The 15,521-nt window shown below is 41.8% G+C and overlaps 1 protein-coding gene across 3 annotated transcripts in view; it reads right to left on the bottom strand.

Annotated features, from left to right (window-relative positions):
• LOC144823156 (aryl hydrocarbon receptor-like) overlaps window positions 1-15,521 on the bottom strand; it is a 1,206,974-nt gene that overhangs the window by 773,170 nt on the left and 418,283 nt on the right. Inside the window, exon 1 of one of the 3 annotated variants that reach the window (XM_078681423.1) lies at window positions 14,156-14,285. The exons of the other annotated variants lie outside the window; for them this stretch is intronic. Coding sequence (XP_078537549.1) covers window positions 14,156-14,228 — 73 coding nt within the window. The 5' untranslated portion in view covers window positions 14,229-14,285. Of the gene's footprint in view, window positions 1-14,155; window positions 14,286-15,521 lie in introns of those variants that run through there. 3 annotated transcript variants of the gene reach the window in all.

The raw sequence follows: 15,521 nt of genomic DNA, 5'->3' as shown, positions 1-15,521 counted from the left end.
TTCCTTGTTTGGGGTTTCCTCATCTTCTGCTCCTTCTGTTTTTGACTTGCCTTGCCCCTTCCTAGAACAGTTCCTATTCCCCTCCCTCTTTGTCGCATGGTCATTTGGACTAATCACATCTATCCGGAAAAATCCAGATTGGAAATGTTGGAGTCCTCATCTGCTGAACTTATACCTGAGCTATCCACTGTTCCCAATGTTCATACCCAGTAGATTTGTCCATTACAACTCTATTTCTAAAGGCATCATACTTCCTGGCAAATGTATACATTTGTCCACTGTCATAGTCTATTCTATCCCTGTTGAATGTGTTTGCTTTTCTCTTCTCTTCTCCACTTCCATTTCATGTTAATCTTTTTCTTCATTGCTTCCAGGGCTTCTTTAATGTCTTCATTTACGGTATGTTTTTCCAATTCTTGTTTCAAATACTTAATTTTTTCAATTATCTTTTCCAGTTTCCTTTCAGGATGTATAATCAGATTTTTCATTAATATGAAAGAACATTAATTTGTATCAATTTGCCATTGCTTAATAAAGTCTCCATCTAGATCATTTAAAGTTGGCATTACTAAAATCCTAAGGCCCCTTATATTTGATGCACTTCTGGAGTGTGGTCATTTCCCACCATTTGTTGACTTCCATTATTCAATTGTATTCGAAGTCTTTGATGATGATATTCTCTGTTCGCTTTCTTCCTTCTTCATGGACATCTTTGGTGTTTGTTGAAAATGTTATGTCATGATTTAGTATTTCACTTGCTCTCTGAGTTCTGTTCTGCCTCTTTCTGCCATATTGTCAGTTTATGAAGATCCTCGGTGCACTAGACAATTTTCAGTATATACTTTTACTTTCCAAGTCTGATTCTCCTGATTATTGTGAATAATACAAGAACCAGAGACAAGGCCCAATTTATTGATCTCTTTTATTTATTTTTTGTCTCTTTGTGCTATCCACTTGTCTGAATAACTAATCAGAAGGCAGAACAGGCATGGTTCAATCACCCGCAGGTCTCCTTCCGGTGCAGGGTAGGCCGGAACTAACCCCCACAGCTGCCTACGCAGCGCTGAGAATGTCGTTCCCCAGTACCTCCCCCCACCGTCTGGATTCCCCGCCTAGTGTTTTACCCGCTTATCGCTTACCAGTATCGTTCTTCTGCTTTTGGCAAGGACGATGTACCTATGCACAATCCTTTTGGGCAGAGACAACCGCGGGATTCCTTTCCATACTCCACAGTTGCTGCCAAGGCCGCTCTATCATCTCTCTCCCCAGGTGCATGTGATGTGTGGCAGCATCTGCATTCAAAATGCTTCACCGTCTCCGTTCCACTTCTCCGATGGGAACAAACGGATCCACAGACATCAGTATGTTTTCATTCCTTCTTTATTGCTTCAACACCATAATGCAACCACACAGACAGACGGATGCTCTACACCTTTCGGCTCCCAGCCTTCTACTGGACGATTGAGATCTACGTCTAGAACGTCGTTTTGAAGTGCTCTTGTGCATTAACCTCTCATTACTGTTTATTATACCAGACTAAGTAGACTGTGAATCTTCACTTTTTTATTGCCATATGTGTATATTCACTTAAACAACCAAAGGTTACAGGATCGTTAAAGTTAGGAAATAGAATTAAAAAAAACTAGAAATTCATTGAAAAAAACAAAGGTTGAAGGGTTGTTATAGTTAGGCTCAGATTTCACTCGTACGAAACCAGTGAAATCCAGCAGTTATAGTTAATTGAACTAACTATAACATACGCCACCATAATGCACAGTTTATGACCTCACATATTACATCCTTTATGACATAGTCAGTGACATCACTAATGTGGGGAACCCCCAAGAGCCCTAAGGGGTCAGGGTGTTTCTACTCTGCCCCCCTTTTCTTTTTTACATTTTTCTCTGTGACTTGGTTCAACCGAGTCACAAGATGGCTGCCAACACTTCCCCGTTTAAATTGTTGACAGCCAATCAGATCTCAGTACGAGATCTCGGGAGGGGTTGCAAACCCTTCCTGTCCCCAGTTGTATAGCTGAAAAATCTTGAAATAACTCTGCAACTAATGAATGGATTTACACCATTTAACAAAAAGGGCACTTTTTGGACCAACAGCTACCTTTCTGCCAAATTTGGTTTATTCCGTTCGGGCTGCAGCTGTTTCTACACTTTCCTATGGAAATGAACATGGGGAAAACACGTTATGGGACCCCCCTTTTTCTTGGCCCCAGCTTGACAGATCACCCCGTAATTTTCAAAACAGCAGCTGACGTGAGTGATGCACCAGTTTTGAAAATTGCGCGAGGATTCGTCAAAGACACAAAAGTTATTGACAAATGAAAAAACGCTCCTCCTATGGAAAATACAACCTAACTACCACTACCTACTGGCGACCGCCAGTAGCATATATTTATATATATATATATATATATATATATATATATATATATATATATATATATATATATATATATATATATATATATATATATATATATATATATATATATATATATACCAACACATCCAGTAACGTGAATCCAAATAACTCACTGGTGCCGCGGCCTCAATTCAAAAGACGGTGTTTATTTTAGCAACGGAACCCGTTGCTAAAATAAACACCGTCTTTTGAATTGAGGCCGCGGCACCAGGGAGTTATTTGGATTCACGTTACTGGATGTGTTGGTGTATTTGGGAGTGGTGTCCCTGCCGCGTTGCCCGCCGTGAAAGCGGCTCGGAATTTGCCGAGTTGCACGTTTGGATATATATATATATATATATATATATATTTATATATGTGCATACATATACACAGGACAGATCAGAGGGTGCCAAGATGGAAAATGGTAATTCTGCTCATTTGTGGTTTGATTCATCTTGTATAAAAATGATGGAAAGTATTTGTAAGATGCTACATTTACATAGTCGCATTCTATCTAAAACTGTCATTGAATCAAAAGGACCAGAAATACAGTTTAAAGATGAAATTAGATGGAAAAAGATACAATGTTGTAATTGGCAGTGAGAGAAAATGAATTCTGTGCTAGGTAGAGGCAATCAACTATCATTTTGGTTGTTAGTAAATGGTGTTTATGAAACCAACCATTTCACCCTGTAATGTACAATTACAGAAGACCTTTGGAAAACCATTTAGATAAATTCTTTGGACTTCTAAAAAATATTGTTTCTCCAATTCCATATAAAGCTGACCTCTGTGACGGCTGAGTCATTTTCTGTATCTGCTGTTAGGAAATCAAATGAGTTTACTGGCATGCGCAATTAAAAATAATATTGAAAAACAAGCTGGGAATTTGTGTCCTGTATTTCACTGGATTGTAGGGATCAGAGAGATCTCTCCCTCCAGGAGAGGTGCCATTTTTAATCCATTTTTAAAAAGGTGATGGCTCTCCCTCAATAACCATAGACTTATAAGTCTGAAATATATGGTGTCAATGGTATTTGCAAAAATAGGTTTGCAGCATTTTGAAGAATGGATTACATGTATCAATGTAATCCTGTTGGAACAGGGAGTCTTTTGTGAAGAACATTCCACTGTTGACCATTGTTTCACCCTCTGGCCTATCATTTGAAAAACCATTGAAGTAAACTAAAACTATGTGGTTGCTTTGTAGACTTTGGCACAACATCTGACACAGTGAACAGAATGCATTTATGGAAAACATTATCAGACTGGGGAATACTATCTGGTTTGCTCTCACTCATCCAGTTACTTTATACCTCCAACTGGGAAAAGGTGGAATTAAAGTTATCTGGGTATTTGTTAAAACAAATGGAGCTACTTAATGGATGATGGCAAGGATGTGTGCTTACACTGGCTCTTTGGTCTTTATATGTTCGACTTGACAACTTTTTGGAGAAATAGCAATTCATTTTTCAACCAAGATGTTAAAAAATCACACACACTCTGCCTCTTGTATGCTGATGATCTTATTATATTTGATTAAACTGAAATCGGCGTTTAAGATGGAAATGACCATTTCAAAACTCTGATTTTCCTTCTGGTTCACCGCCCTCCGCCCTCCATCTCCGTCTCAGCTCTCTGAATCCATTGCTGGGAGCGGTACAAAAGGGGGTGGTGATGGACACTCACACCCAGTCAAAAGATCTGGGTTTAATCCATCACCGTTCTTTAGCCCACTCTGCCACCCCAGTTCAGACATGGCTATATGCAAATCAGTCTGACCCTGTGCCTCATGCGAACAGTCCAGCCCAAACTGCCAAGCCATGTCTTCCCTGGACCGGAAACAAGCTTCTGAGGACCAGTTTCTGGCATTACAGCATTCTTCAGCCCGGCTTGCTTGAATCCAGTGGCAAAGTGAGCAAGGGACTCACGTCTGAGCATACCCTGCCACACTTATGGTGGCCAAAGCGGTACAAAAGGGGGTGGTGATGGACGAAGCATCTGAACCAATCAAACACTCACACCCAGTCAAAAGATCTGGGTTTAATCCATCACCGTTCTTTAGCCCACTCTGCCACCCCAGTTCAGATATGGCTATATGCAAATCAGTCTGACCCTGTGCCTCATGGGAACAGTCCAGCCCGAACTGCCAAGCCATGTCTTCCCTGGACCGGAAACAAGCATCCTGGGACCGCTTTCGGATTCATAATCCTCATCAGCCAGGCTATCTTGAATCCAGTGGCCAAGGGAACAAGGGACTCACGTCTGAGCATACCCTGCCACACTTAGGGCAAACAAAGCGATACAAAAGGGGATGATGGACAGAGCGATTGAACAAATCAAACACTCACCCCCAGTCAACTGATCTGGGTTTAATCCATCACCATTCTTTAGTTCACTCAGCCACCCCAGTTCAGACATGGCTATATGCAAATCAGTCTGACCCTGTGCCTTGTGGGAACGGTCCAGCCCAAACTGCCAAGCCATGTCTTCCCTGGACTGGAAACAAGCATCCTGGGACCAGTTTCGGATTCATAATCCTCATCAGCCAGGCTATCTTGAATCCAGTGGCCAAGTGAACAAGGGACTCACAGTCAGGAGCAAACTACCAGCGGCTCTCCTCAACACCAGCCAAAAACTCAAGAGAGCGAAGTACGAGTATTTGTAGAAAACATCCCACCGGGGTACAATCAGGCGACTCATCACAACTCCAACTGCGACATGTCCTTTCTAGCATCCCAAGAATGGGAGGAGCTAGTGGCCTCATACAGTAACGATGTTCAAAACAAAACAAATAGCGTAAAGGCAGAAATTAGTGATAAAAGCAAATTGACCAAAGACGTTTTTTGGGAAACAGTACTTAACATGATGCAATACTCAACAGCAGCGCTACAATATCAATCCCGTAACATGAATTTACAATTGACAGTGCTTCAAACCCTGGCAGATTTGACATCTGCAATTGATAGGAAGCTGGGCGACCTAAATGGACTGATAAAAAGAGGACAGGAAGCTGCCCTCAATGACAAATTACTTCAGCAAGACTGTACCTGTGTCCCAATTATAGACAAACTATCCATGCTACCATCACTACTTGGCGACTTACTATCTATTGAAACAACCGTAACCCAAACAGCAGGAAGCCCGGACTTATCAGAAATGGGGGGAACAAAAACAGAACCCGAACATACTGAGAAGTTATCTCCAATTGGGACTGAAGAAATAGGAGAGTACAGGGTCCTGCAACATTGAGAGGCTGCCATCCCAGAAAAAGTAGTCATAGAATCATCTGAATTAAGCAAACAAATAATACCAACTAATATCGGTCGCAGAAACAAAAGGAAGGGAAGGAAAAAGAAAATCACAGCTCAGGCCCAACACCTATCTAATTGGTTATCACGGCAACCAGCGGATATGAATCCCAAAGCTATAAATAATCAAAATTCGCCAGCTTCACTATCGGAAGAAGGCACCACAGGCGACCCAACACAATTGCAAAAAACGCCGCAAGGGGATTCGTACTCTTTACCAAAAGTAAAGCAAATAGAGGCAAGTGCGGCAGGAACGGAAAAAATTAATCCGAGTAGCCTACTAGAAATACCATCAACATTCAAAATCCAGGAGTGCTCACATATGATAAAAGCCCCAGTCAAGCAGTCAAGCTATCACAGGCTCAAAATCTAGAAACAGAAAATGGGAGTCTATTAACATCAGAACTCATAACCAGAGAATTACGTCATGTACTACCAAAAAGCACACCTCTAAGTAGAGGCCCGGAAGAAAAAGCCTGGGATAGCCAAATCCAATTACCAACAACTAACGAAAATTTCGGAAGGAATTCCCTCGTCCCTGACATCTCCAGTCTACATCAGGTTGGAAGCGCTGTTAGTCACAACTCTGCGCATCCGACCCAGGAATTCGCCCAAGAGGAGGAGTCCGACACGATTATTTTCGTTCCCCTATACAAGTCGCGAGGTAGTATAGATACCTTAAATAGAGGGAACATATTACGACTCTTGCAAGCCATCCCAAAGTTAGCTAATATTCACAGTTCCAACCTATTGTATGTTGACTTTTTACCAAACAATGGTTTGCCAAACCCTGAAGCCTCCAAAACAAGATGGAAAACACCGGAGATAGCCAGCAGAATTACCCAAGAAAACAACAAATTTCAAAATTGGGGGATCACACTAAAATCAGTCCCTAAACCACAATACCCAGCTCCATTTCCAATTACAGACAATCTACCTCGATCAGTGACTTCAGTCCTAAGGGGAGCAAGGGGGAGCAAGGGGCCGAACACCAACAGCCAGTCAGTCCCCCCCAAAGGAATCCTTGTTTATGAACGGAAGGCAAGGGCTACAACGCACTATCCTCTTAACGCACTCAAATTGACACAGGACGCCGTCTATACCATCTCCTCGATTTGTATCCTGACCCAGGGCCCCTCAACGGTAACCAAACCAACAAAGAGTTCAAGCTATCTACTCTCAGAACTAAAGCACCTGAATTTGAGTGCACTCAACGGCCGCTTCAACGAAGATAACCCCCCGGCACCTACATTTCATTCGTCCAAAGCATCCTTCTACCTTGACTTCACTTTTACAACACTATCCATGTTTGACAAGACAGCCTTATTCCAAATAGGCAACAGTACACTTAGTGATCACATGCCACAAGAAATTACACTTCATTCTACAGCAACATTAACTCAGGAGGCCGAAAAATCCATCGTCTCAGTAGGAACAACCAACCTTCTTCGTATTACGTGCAATTCAACAAACATAGAAACAGTAGCAGTAGTAGCAAAAGAAGTGCTTAAGGAAGTACACGATAATTTAGGTCACCTGTTGGAAACTTGGGAAAAATTCACCTGCGCCCTTGGCAACAGATTTCCCACCAACAAAGGCCCAAAACGAAAGAAGGTAAATGATCCTCCAAATTTGATAGTAATGAGCCCAGTCTTCAAGAAACTGAAAACAACAACAAACCAATTACTACGACAACTCCGGAGAGCACCTGGAAATCAAAATTTGCAGCAGTCTCTACGTGATTCAAAGGCCCTTCTTAAGAGAAGAAGATGGGCCAGGAAAATGACCGTGAATAACAAATTTTGGGCTAAATTGCTTCACGGTGCCAAACAGAAAAATAGCGCCAAATTTTGGTAAACCGTAAATAAAGCACATCGGCAAAACCAACACGGAATAAACTCTCACATTTCTGAAAAGGTTTGGACAGCCTTCCTCTTTAATCATTTCAATGACAAAGTAGAAACAGTTATACACCCCAAATGCTTAGGACCTGAGAGTTACAGCAGGGCCACAAAGGAGCCAGTACCACTCTGCCAATCTTCTACTGAGGACATTAATAGATTAGTACTAAATCAAGAACAACGGGTATCAACAGAAACCCCTGCACAAAATGCCGAATGGAGATTAAAGGAGGGGCACTTCACCCAATCAACAGATAACAAAACAAATAGCAAGGGGTTGACTGGCAGGAGCCCCCGGCCCCAACGGCATTGCTCCAATGCTGTTTAAAAACGATCCGGACTACTGGAGCAATGCACTTGAACCTGTTTTCAAGTATGCAGTTAGAAATTCCACAATTCCCGAGTCGTGGAGAGGCTCTATCATAAGCCCAATTTATAAACAAGGAGCAAGGGCTGTGCCGAAAAACTATCGCCTAATAACTCTGATCGGCATTGAGGCTAAATGTTTTGCAGGGCTCCTCCTAAATGATACAACCACTTGGGCTGAAGAGAATCAAATAATACCACTAACACAAACTGGATTTCGGAAAGGGCAAGGATCAATAACCAACATATGGCCCGGACCCTGCTCATGGATGCAGCCAAACAGGGAAAATATCCGCTCTTCCTCTGTTTCATAGACTTTGTTGCAGCATTCGATCACGTAGATCGCACTAAACTTTGGCAAAAACTAGATGGCTGGGGGATTCCTTCAAACCATCTACATCAATTAAGGAATTTACACACCAAAACATGGGTCAGTATAAAGCTCGGAGACGGTCGACAAATATAAAAAAAATCCCCACTTCAAAAGGACTTAAAGGAGGGTGTGTTCTAGCCCCTATGCTATTCAATCTCTTCCTAGCGGACTTACTGTGAAGCTGAATAGCTGTGCAGCCCACGCACCAAAACTAGGGAACGCTACTCTGTCAAACCTGCTATACGCGGACTACTTAGTTCTGATAAGCAGGACCCCAATTGGCCTCCAGCATCTATTGAATGTCACCCATAAATTTTCACAAGAAAACGCATTAAAAATAAACTACAATAAAACAAAAATAATGGCAGTTAATTACCTTAGTAGGAAACATCATAGTTGGTTCCTTGATGGTCATCGCTTGGAACAAGGAGTAAGCTATAAATACCTAGGGGTAATATTGGACCAAAACAATTCATCAAAACCGCAATGAGAAGCCCTGTGGAGAAAGGGGATAACAACCTACTTAGCCATAAAGCCCCTAAAGAAGCTTTTACCGGACTTGACATTTGACCCTTTGCTAAGGGTCTTGCAAGCAAAACTCCGGGCAACTATTACTTACGGGAGTGAAGCATTGAAGGGAAAAGATGCAACAACTCTTGATAATATAATATCTAAATCATACCGTGCAATCTTCCAACTCCCCAGAATGGTCTCCCCAGCACAAATACGATTGGAATTTGGACTCCACAAACAGTACCTTGAAAGCATGGGAGCATACGCAAAATGCTGGCATAAAATTAAAGGCGACGAAAAGGGAACCCTGAACGACCAACTTTGGACGGAACTTTCCCACCCAGGAAAATCACCAGCAAGTGTTTACCTCCAGGAATCTATCACACACCTAGGTTTATCAGAGCTGTGGGACATCCAGGTAAACCTAAAAAAAACAGTGACAAAGGTAACTGGTTTACTATCCGCAATAGAGGACAAGAAAACCTTAGCCAAACGATCACACAGCTGGATGGTTCTACATACATACAATAAGCTAAAACCCCAGTTCTACTTGAAAATGGGATTAAAAATTAACATCAAGGAAAAATTCCTAAGACTCCAACTGGGGGTCGGCCCCTTTAATCAATTTCTGCCACCTTGGGAGAGAAAGGGAGAAGCCCAGCAGCGTCGTTTATGCGGCAGCGGCGTTGAGGACGCAATTCATGTTATATGCATCTGCAATACGTTAAAAGATATAAGGGTCACTCTGCTAAAGCCAGCATTCAAACAGTACGGAGCCAGATCGTGCAGACAAGGGTTAATTTTGTGCTTCAACCCCGAGCTGGTTCAGTTAAATTGCCGGCTAATTAAATTCCTCGACATAACCGCAAAGAGAATGAAGCACTGGACTGAGCCGCAAAAAGACTAATCATTACAAGAACCGACTGGAACTTTACAAGAATAGCAACAGTCGAAATAATACTAACAGTCAACACGGCTAACGTACAGAATGTTTTAATAATTTGTACTCTTTTAACGTGATGTAAAACCTTTTATTATATAACGATTTTATCATAAACCGTGAGACATTTTATCTTTTGTATGCAATGGTTTTAATTAATCAAGCATAATAAAATAAACTTCGAACTTAAAAAAAAACAACAACAAAAAACTTCAAACTTCATTTCAAAACTGTAAAGATTAAATCAGCAGTCTCTGTTGGAGCATTATTACTATTTAGTTATATCTTTGGAGAATAGTCCTTGTGCCTTTGCTTACTGCTTATGCTTATAAGATTCCTCCTATGGCTTACTATGGCTCTGAAATGGTAAGCCTCTAAGCTAATCCTGGCTTGGAACCTATGGAGAGTCCCACCTTCAAAAGGATATTGCAATTGCCCAAGGGAACAATGATCCCAGCAACACGTTGTGAATTAAAACTTACAGCTTGGTCTGTGTTAGTGGGTCTACATATACTAAGGTATTTTAAGAAGCTGTCAGTAGAAGAATATGGAAACAAGATATTGTATATTTGATGGGAAGAAGCAGTATGCAGTGAGAGAAAATGAGCTTCATCCTTAATGCAAACTACCAAAATTCTTAAAGATAATTATAAGGAGTTGACCTATATTGCAATGTGAGAGCCTTTTTCCTCTAAACTAGCATTAAAAAAAACGCCTATGCAATGTCTCTTAGAACTGATAGGGCGTATTTAAAACATGAACCTTCTATGTCCCTGGCGGTAGGGCCATTGGAAGCAAAGATGAATTTCAGTTCTTATATAGTTCACCCTCGCCTACATTGCGATTGAGTGTTTTAAAATTTAGCTTAGGTTGTAACCACATTAATTCGATGTCAGATATCAGTAATAAGATACATATGAACAAATGATAGTGTCCCTGCTCACTGAATTGTAAATGCACTTTAACTCATGTATTAATTGATTATCTACTGTTTAAGGATATTAGAAAACTACGTTAAAATCCCTTTTTTGTAAAATACGTCCCTTTTAACACGATATTCTGCTCTTGAGGTTTTAACTATGTACTTTTTAGATATAACTATTGTGCTGGGACTATTTTAGAGTCTGTTAAATGTATATCATAAGAGAACATATTTATTGTATTTTTGTAAAGTTTTTAGATGGGAATTTTTATGTATCACAGTTTTATCAACATCTCAAACTTTTATGTGAATCTGAAAGTGGGAAGGAGTGTGTTCAAAATGGACTAGGAATGTGGATTTTGCCAGAGACAAAGTTGACCCTCTCAGTCAGTATCTCTCACGTCAATGCCATGCACTGCACGCCTCTACTATCTGTTGCTGGGCAGATGTGCGGATTTATTGTACCCCTGAACCCCACAGGCCACCAGGCATTGGCAAGGTTTCTGTTTATCCTTTCAAAGGTGACAATGACAAACTGAATGGGAAATCATGTTGTAAAAGTACTCAATGAGTTCTGAACAAGATGCCAATCATCCTGTTGCTTGCCACATACACAGCACATAGAACATGACTGACTGAAGGGATTTTGACTGGGAGAACAGGCAGACCGTCTCCCCTCCAAAGTAGTAGGTAAAAAGTTATGTGCCCCTGAAGAAGAACTAGCTGACACCAACAGTCCAGTATCGTCATAGCCTGTAGGAGTGGAAGTAGTCAACTCTGACTAGAGATGGGGGCACACTTTGGGTGCTCCCCATCATCAGCAGAACCTGTCCTAATGAATATTACCAAACTTTTTCAGCACCTCCATAGGTCAAATTTATTTTTATGTCCAGTGTCAGAAAGACACAAAGTAGGTATGAGCAAGTATACAGCTTTAGCTGATATGCAGAGACTTTTTTTTAAATCTGGCTCCAGTAATCATCTTACCAAGAAGTTTCACCCATTTAAGTAGTTAGGATCCTCAGTTTACTTTTACCTCGTGGGCAAATAAGTCTTGGATTAAGTGTGAGCAATGCAACATTTTCTGACCTACTGAGTTATCTCCCATTTACCCTGCCAAGATTTTGGTCTCCCTACACTAGAATTTCCCCCGTGTCTGAGTCATGAGTCTAAGTATTATTATAGAGCTTCGTAGATTGTAATGTGAGGGAATAAACATTTCTGCACTGTGAATAGTTATGATATGCAGGTTAATAATGACTAGGGATGACTCTCAAAGATGTTTCCTCTCGTATGAGTGCCGCCCAGACTAGTGTGAGGGAGTGTGGTAATGTATAACAGTGGGCAGTGAACTCTGCTCTGCTGATGTAGTTTGCAAAGTTTTGTAAATTCCAAGCTCTGTTGGTAGCACGAAGTTCGGCAGAAAAACTCAGCCTCCTGTGAAGCATAGCTGGTTTTGCTGGCACCAGTCCACCCCCATCATTGCAGGTCAGTGGTTCACAAACTTTTTCGAACCCACGGCTCCCTTGACCCATTTGCCATTGCCCATGGCTCCCAACTGTTACCTTTTGTGGAGGGTGGGGTGGATATAAGCCCGGCCTCTGGAGTACATGCATTTGTCTCCCTGAAAATAATTGAGATGAAGCTGATGAAGGTATTATAACCATATATGCAGGGTGTTTTGTATTACTAAGGGAGCGACTCTAATAAAATATTCATAGTTACACTTCTTTGCCCAAGCCTTTTTTAAAGTACCCTCTCAAACTTTGTTATCCCACTAACTGTGCTAGATAGCACCCCTATACATGTAGGCCCCATTGCCTAGTGTTTCTGCATGCACTTCCATTTCTGCCCATGTTATACTTGCCAACACACCTGTCTCAGCAGGGTGTCTCATGATTTTTTAAACCATATACAGCTTTATTTTTGCTGTCTCCTCCCTAAAAGTGCTTCCAAATAAATGCAAGTAAAATACATTCCTCAGATTATTTTTTGTAAACGTCCCGCTTTCTTGCTTCCAAATGTTAGCATTATGCTGTATATGGTGTTTTACTTGCCTGTGCTCAAGGAGAGAGCAGGCCTCTCTGGAAATGTGTGTGTAATGTAAGAAATGTGTACTGGAAGGAACTATGATTCAAGTACAAATGTCAATACTTAATAATACTTAGTGTGTTTAATAGACAGGACAACTGGACTTTGCTGATAACTTGCATTGATGTAAAATACACTTGGAAAAAACTAAACTATTCATGAGTCTAACAAAATTAATTAGGCATCTTCCGCTTACTTTGGGAGCTAATTACTGCAGTCTCAGCACACACTGAACGCAGTGTGGGCACTGGCAAGGCAAGAAGGTGGATGTAAGTAACTTAACTTACTTAATTTCTTTCTAACTTGCCTCTGCGCCAGAATCAATAAGCAGAGAAATGAGTTCTTCAAAAAAATGTATTATGGAGGACCTGGACCAAGAAAGTGAAAGTTCAAGGGATAATTCCAGCTGCATCTTGAAGCTAGTGTCAGCACAAAACGTGGAAAATGCACTAGGTAGGTGGCATATTGAATTATCAATGCACAATCAGAGTATTCGGATGAGTGTGGGGGTGGCGAGGGGGGGGTCCTGCTCCAGGCTGAGAGCGGTCCAAACAGTGAAAAGGGTGTGTGTGTGGGGGAGGGATGACGGCCAGGTAGTTTTGAATAGGCAAGTGCACAGTGCACAAACAGAAGGAGAGGAAGAAGCTAGACAGTTCTAGGATAAAAAACGGAGGGACCGTATTGTTTAGACAAGATGTTTAAATTTAGGGTTCTGATATAACAGTGACGGTGCTCCAGACAGACCAACATGTATGATGTGTCTTTTGTAGCAGGTATCTTCAGCACGAGGTGCTGTGCATAGAGTAGAGGTGGAGACCACTCCCGCTCCCGCATCTCCCAATACTGTGTGCAGCCTAAAGGCTGGAGAGAGTTATGAGTGACAGGAGAGTGAGGGACTTGGCCGTACCCGCCTCTAATGGTCCATACTTAAATATAGGGGAGGGCGGAGCAGAACTCTGTGGAATTCCACTGAGTTTTTATGCAACTCCTACGAATTCCGCATAGTGCAACTCTGCGAGCTCCGCCCACCCTTAGTAGTGTATTGTACATTGTAAAGTAATAGGCATTGCTATGTATTGGGCATGACAGTGTTGCTATGGTTTAAATCAGCACACGCATGTGTAGCGAACTGATCAGTGCGGATTCCAGATCTGTGACTGGGGTGAGTGTCTGAAAAGTTTCAGTGCTCCGTCCATCATCTCTTTGTGTCTGCACTGCGGATTCCATGACAGGGGGTCAGTTGCTGTAGGGATCCAAGTTGACAGGTTGTGACACATCGTAGGAGATGTATCGAGGAATAAAGGTCTTGAAACCAACCTGCTTTGGTAAACCCTTTGTATTGCCACATTTGGCAATGGACTTGGTGATCCTCTCTGGCTCGCCAACTCATGGATTTTCCACAGATTCAGCAGAGTTTCCCAGCTGCCAGTGCCTGCAGTTTGCTCAACAGCATTGTCTCCGCGACCATCAACGACATCTTGCAGTGAAGCTTATTGCCTGATTTGATGGCGCAAGTCTGGATCATCATTCTATGCCGTTTTGGGCCGCAAATGAGGTAATATCTGGTTGACTGGAGGCGCAGGCATACAGAATGCCAGTGCATCATTTGATTAGGCCCCCGCATGCTGCATATGTCCACCTGCCTATGCGTTCTGCTGCATGCCCAATCAAGCTGTCACACGTCATTTGTGGCAGCCATATTGTGTTGGGCATCACTGTTTTGGCAAAGACTTTCTTCACCACGTCAGTACGTAGTACATGGCAGCCATATTGTGAAATTATTGTTATTACTGGATAGCAACGGCACCGGCATAACCAAGGCACATCATCCTTCACTCCGGTTATGGTTTAAAAGGTACTTCACCTTTTACTTTTGGGCACTAACGCAGCCGCACTGTTACGTTGGCACTTTCCCTGTTTGCTTTTTGTCCCTCTTATGCCCACGTCCCTGCCACGCGACCCCTGGCATTTGCATGCGTTACGTCAGATAGCCATCTGACAGTTGTGTTGACAGTTTAACTGCCATTGATTGTAAGCTGGTGACCGGAGCGCTCTTTCCTACCGGTGTGTCGTATTTACAAGAAATAAAGAAACACTTTCAAGTATACCTTGTGTTTACTTTACACGCACATTGCGCTATACCGTAGACTTACTTTTGGAACTAGCGTTAAATGTCAAAACTTATTTTTAAAGGTCCTTTGTACAATGTCAGCATTACTGGCATGTACAGCACTTTATTCTTTCCTCTTGCTTTGCGTGTTTGATCTATCACGTGTTTTAGCCAAGACTAAACTCATATTGGGTTTTGCCTATATTTTACAAAGACACTTTCTACAGTGCTCTCTCTGTTTAACATATTGCTTTGTAATCTCCATATATATATATAAATTTATGGCTATGGCCACTTCTCAGCAAACCACTCAAACACCACCATTTAGTCAGCTTAGCAAATCCTCAATTAAATGGGTTCAGTGGTTAAGACAGTTTGAGAACCATTTAATCCAATAGATGTGAATGGGTATAGACCTGCACACAAGTTCACCCAATTGTTTTGTATTTTGGGCCCGACAGACCAACAGATTTTGACAGTCTACCATCAGTAACCACACCACAAGGGTAATCTGGAGATGACCAATGGAATGTTTATTTAGAAGCTATTGCAAGACTGCACAAACAGTTCTCT

The sequence above is a fragment of the Lissotriton helveticus genome, chromosome 3_1, assembly GCF_964261635.1.
Source record: "Lissotriton helveticus chromosome 3_1, aLisHel1.1, whole genome shotgun sequence".
NCBI classification, from domain to species: Eukaryota; Metazoa; Chordata; class Amphibia; order Caudata; family Salamandridae; genus Lissotriton; species Lissotriton helveticus.
Note: the sequence above shows the minus strand (reverse complement) of the source record. Positions and strands in the feature narration are given on the sequence as shown.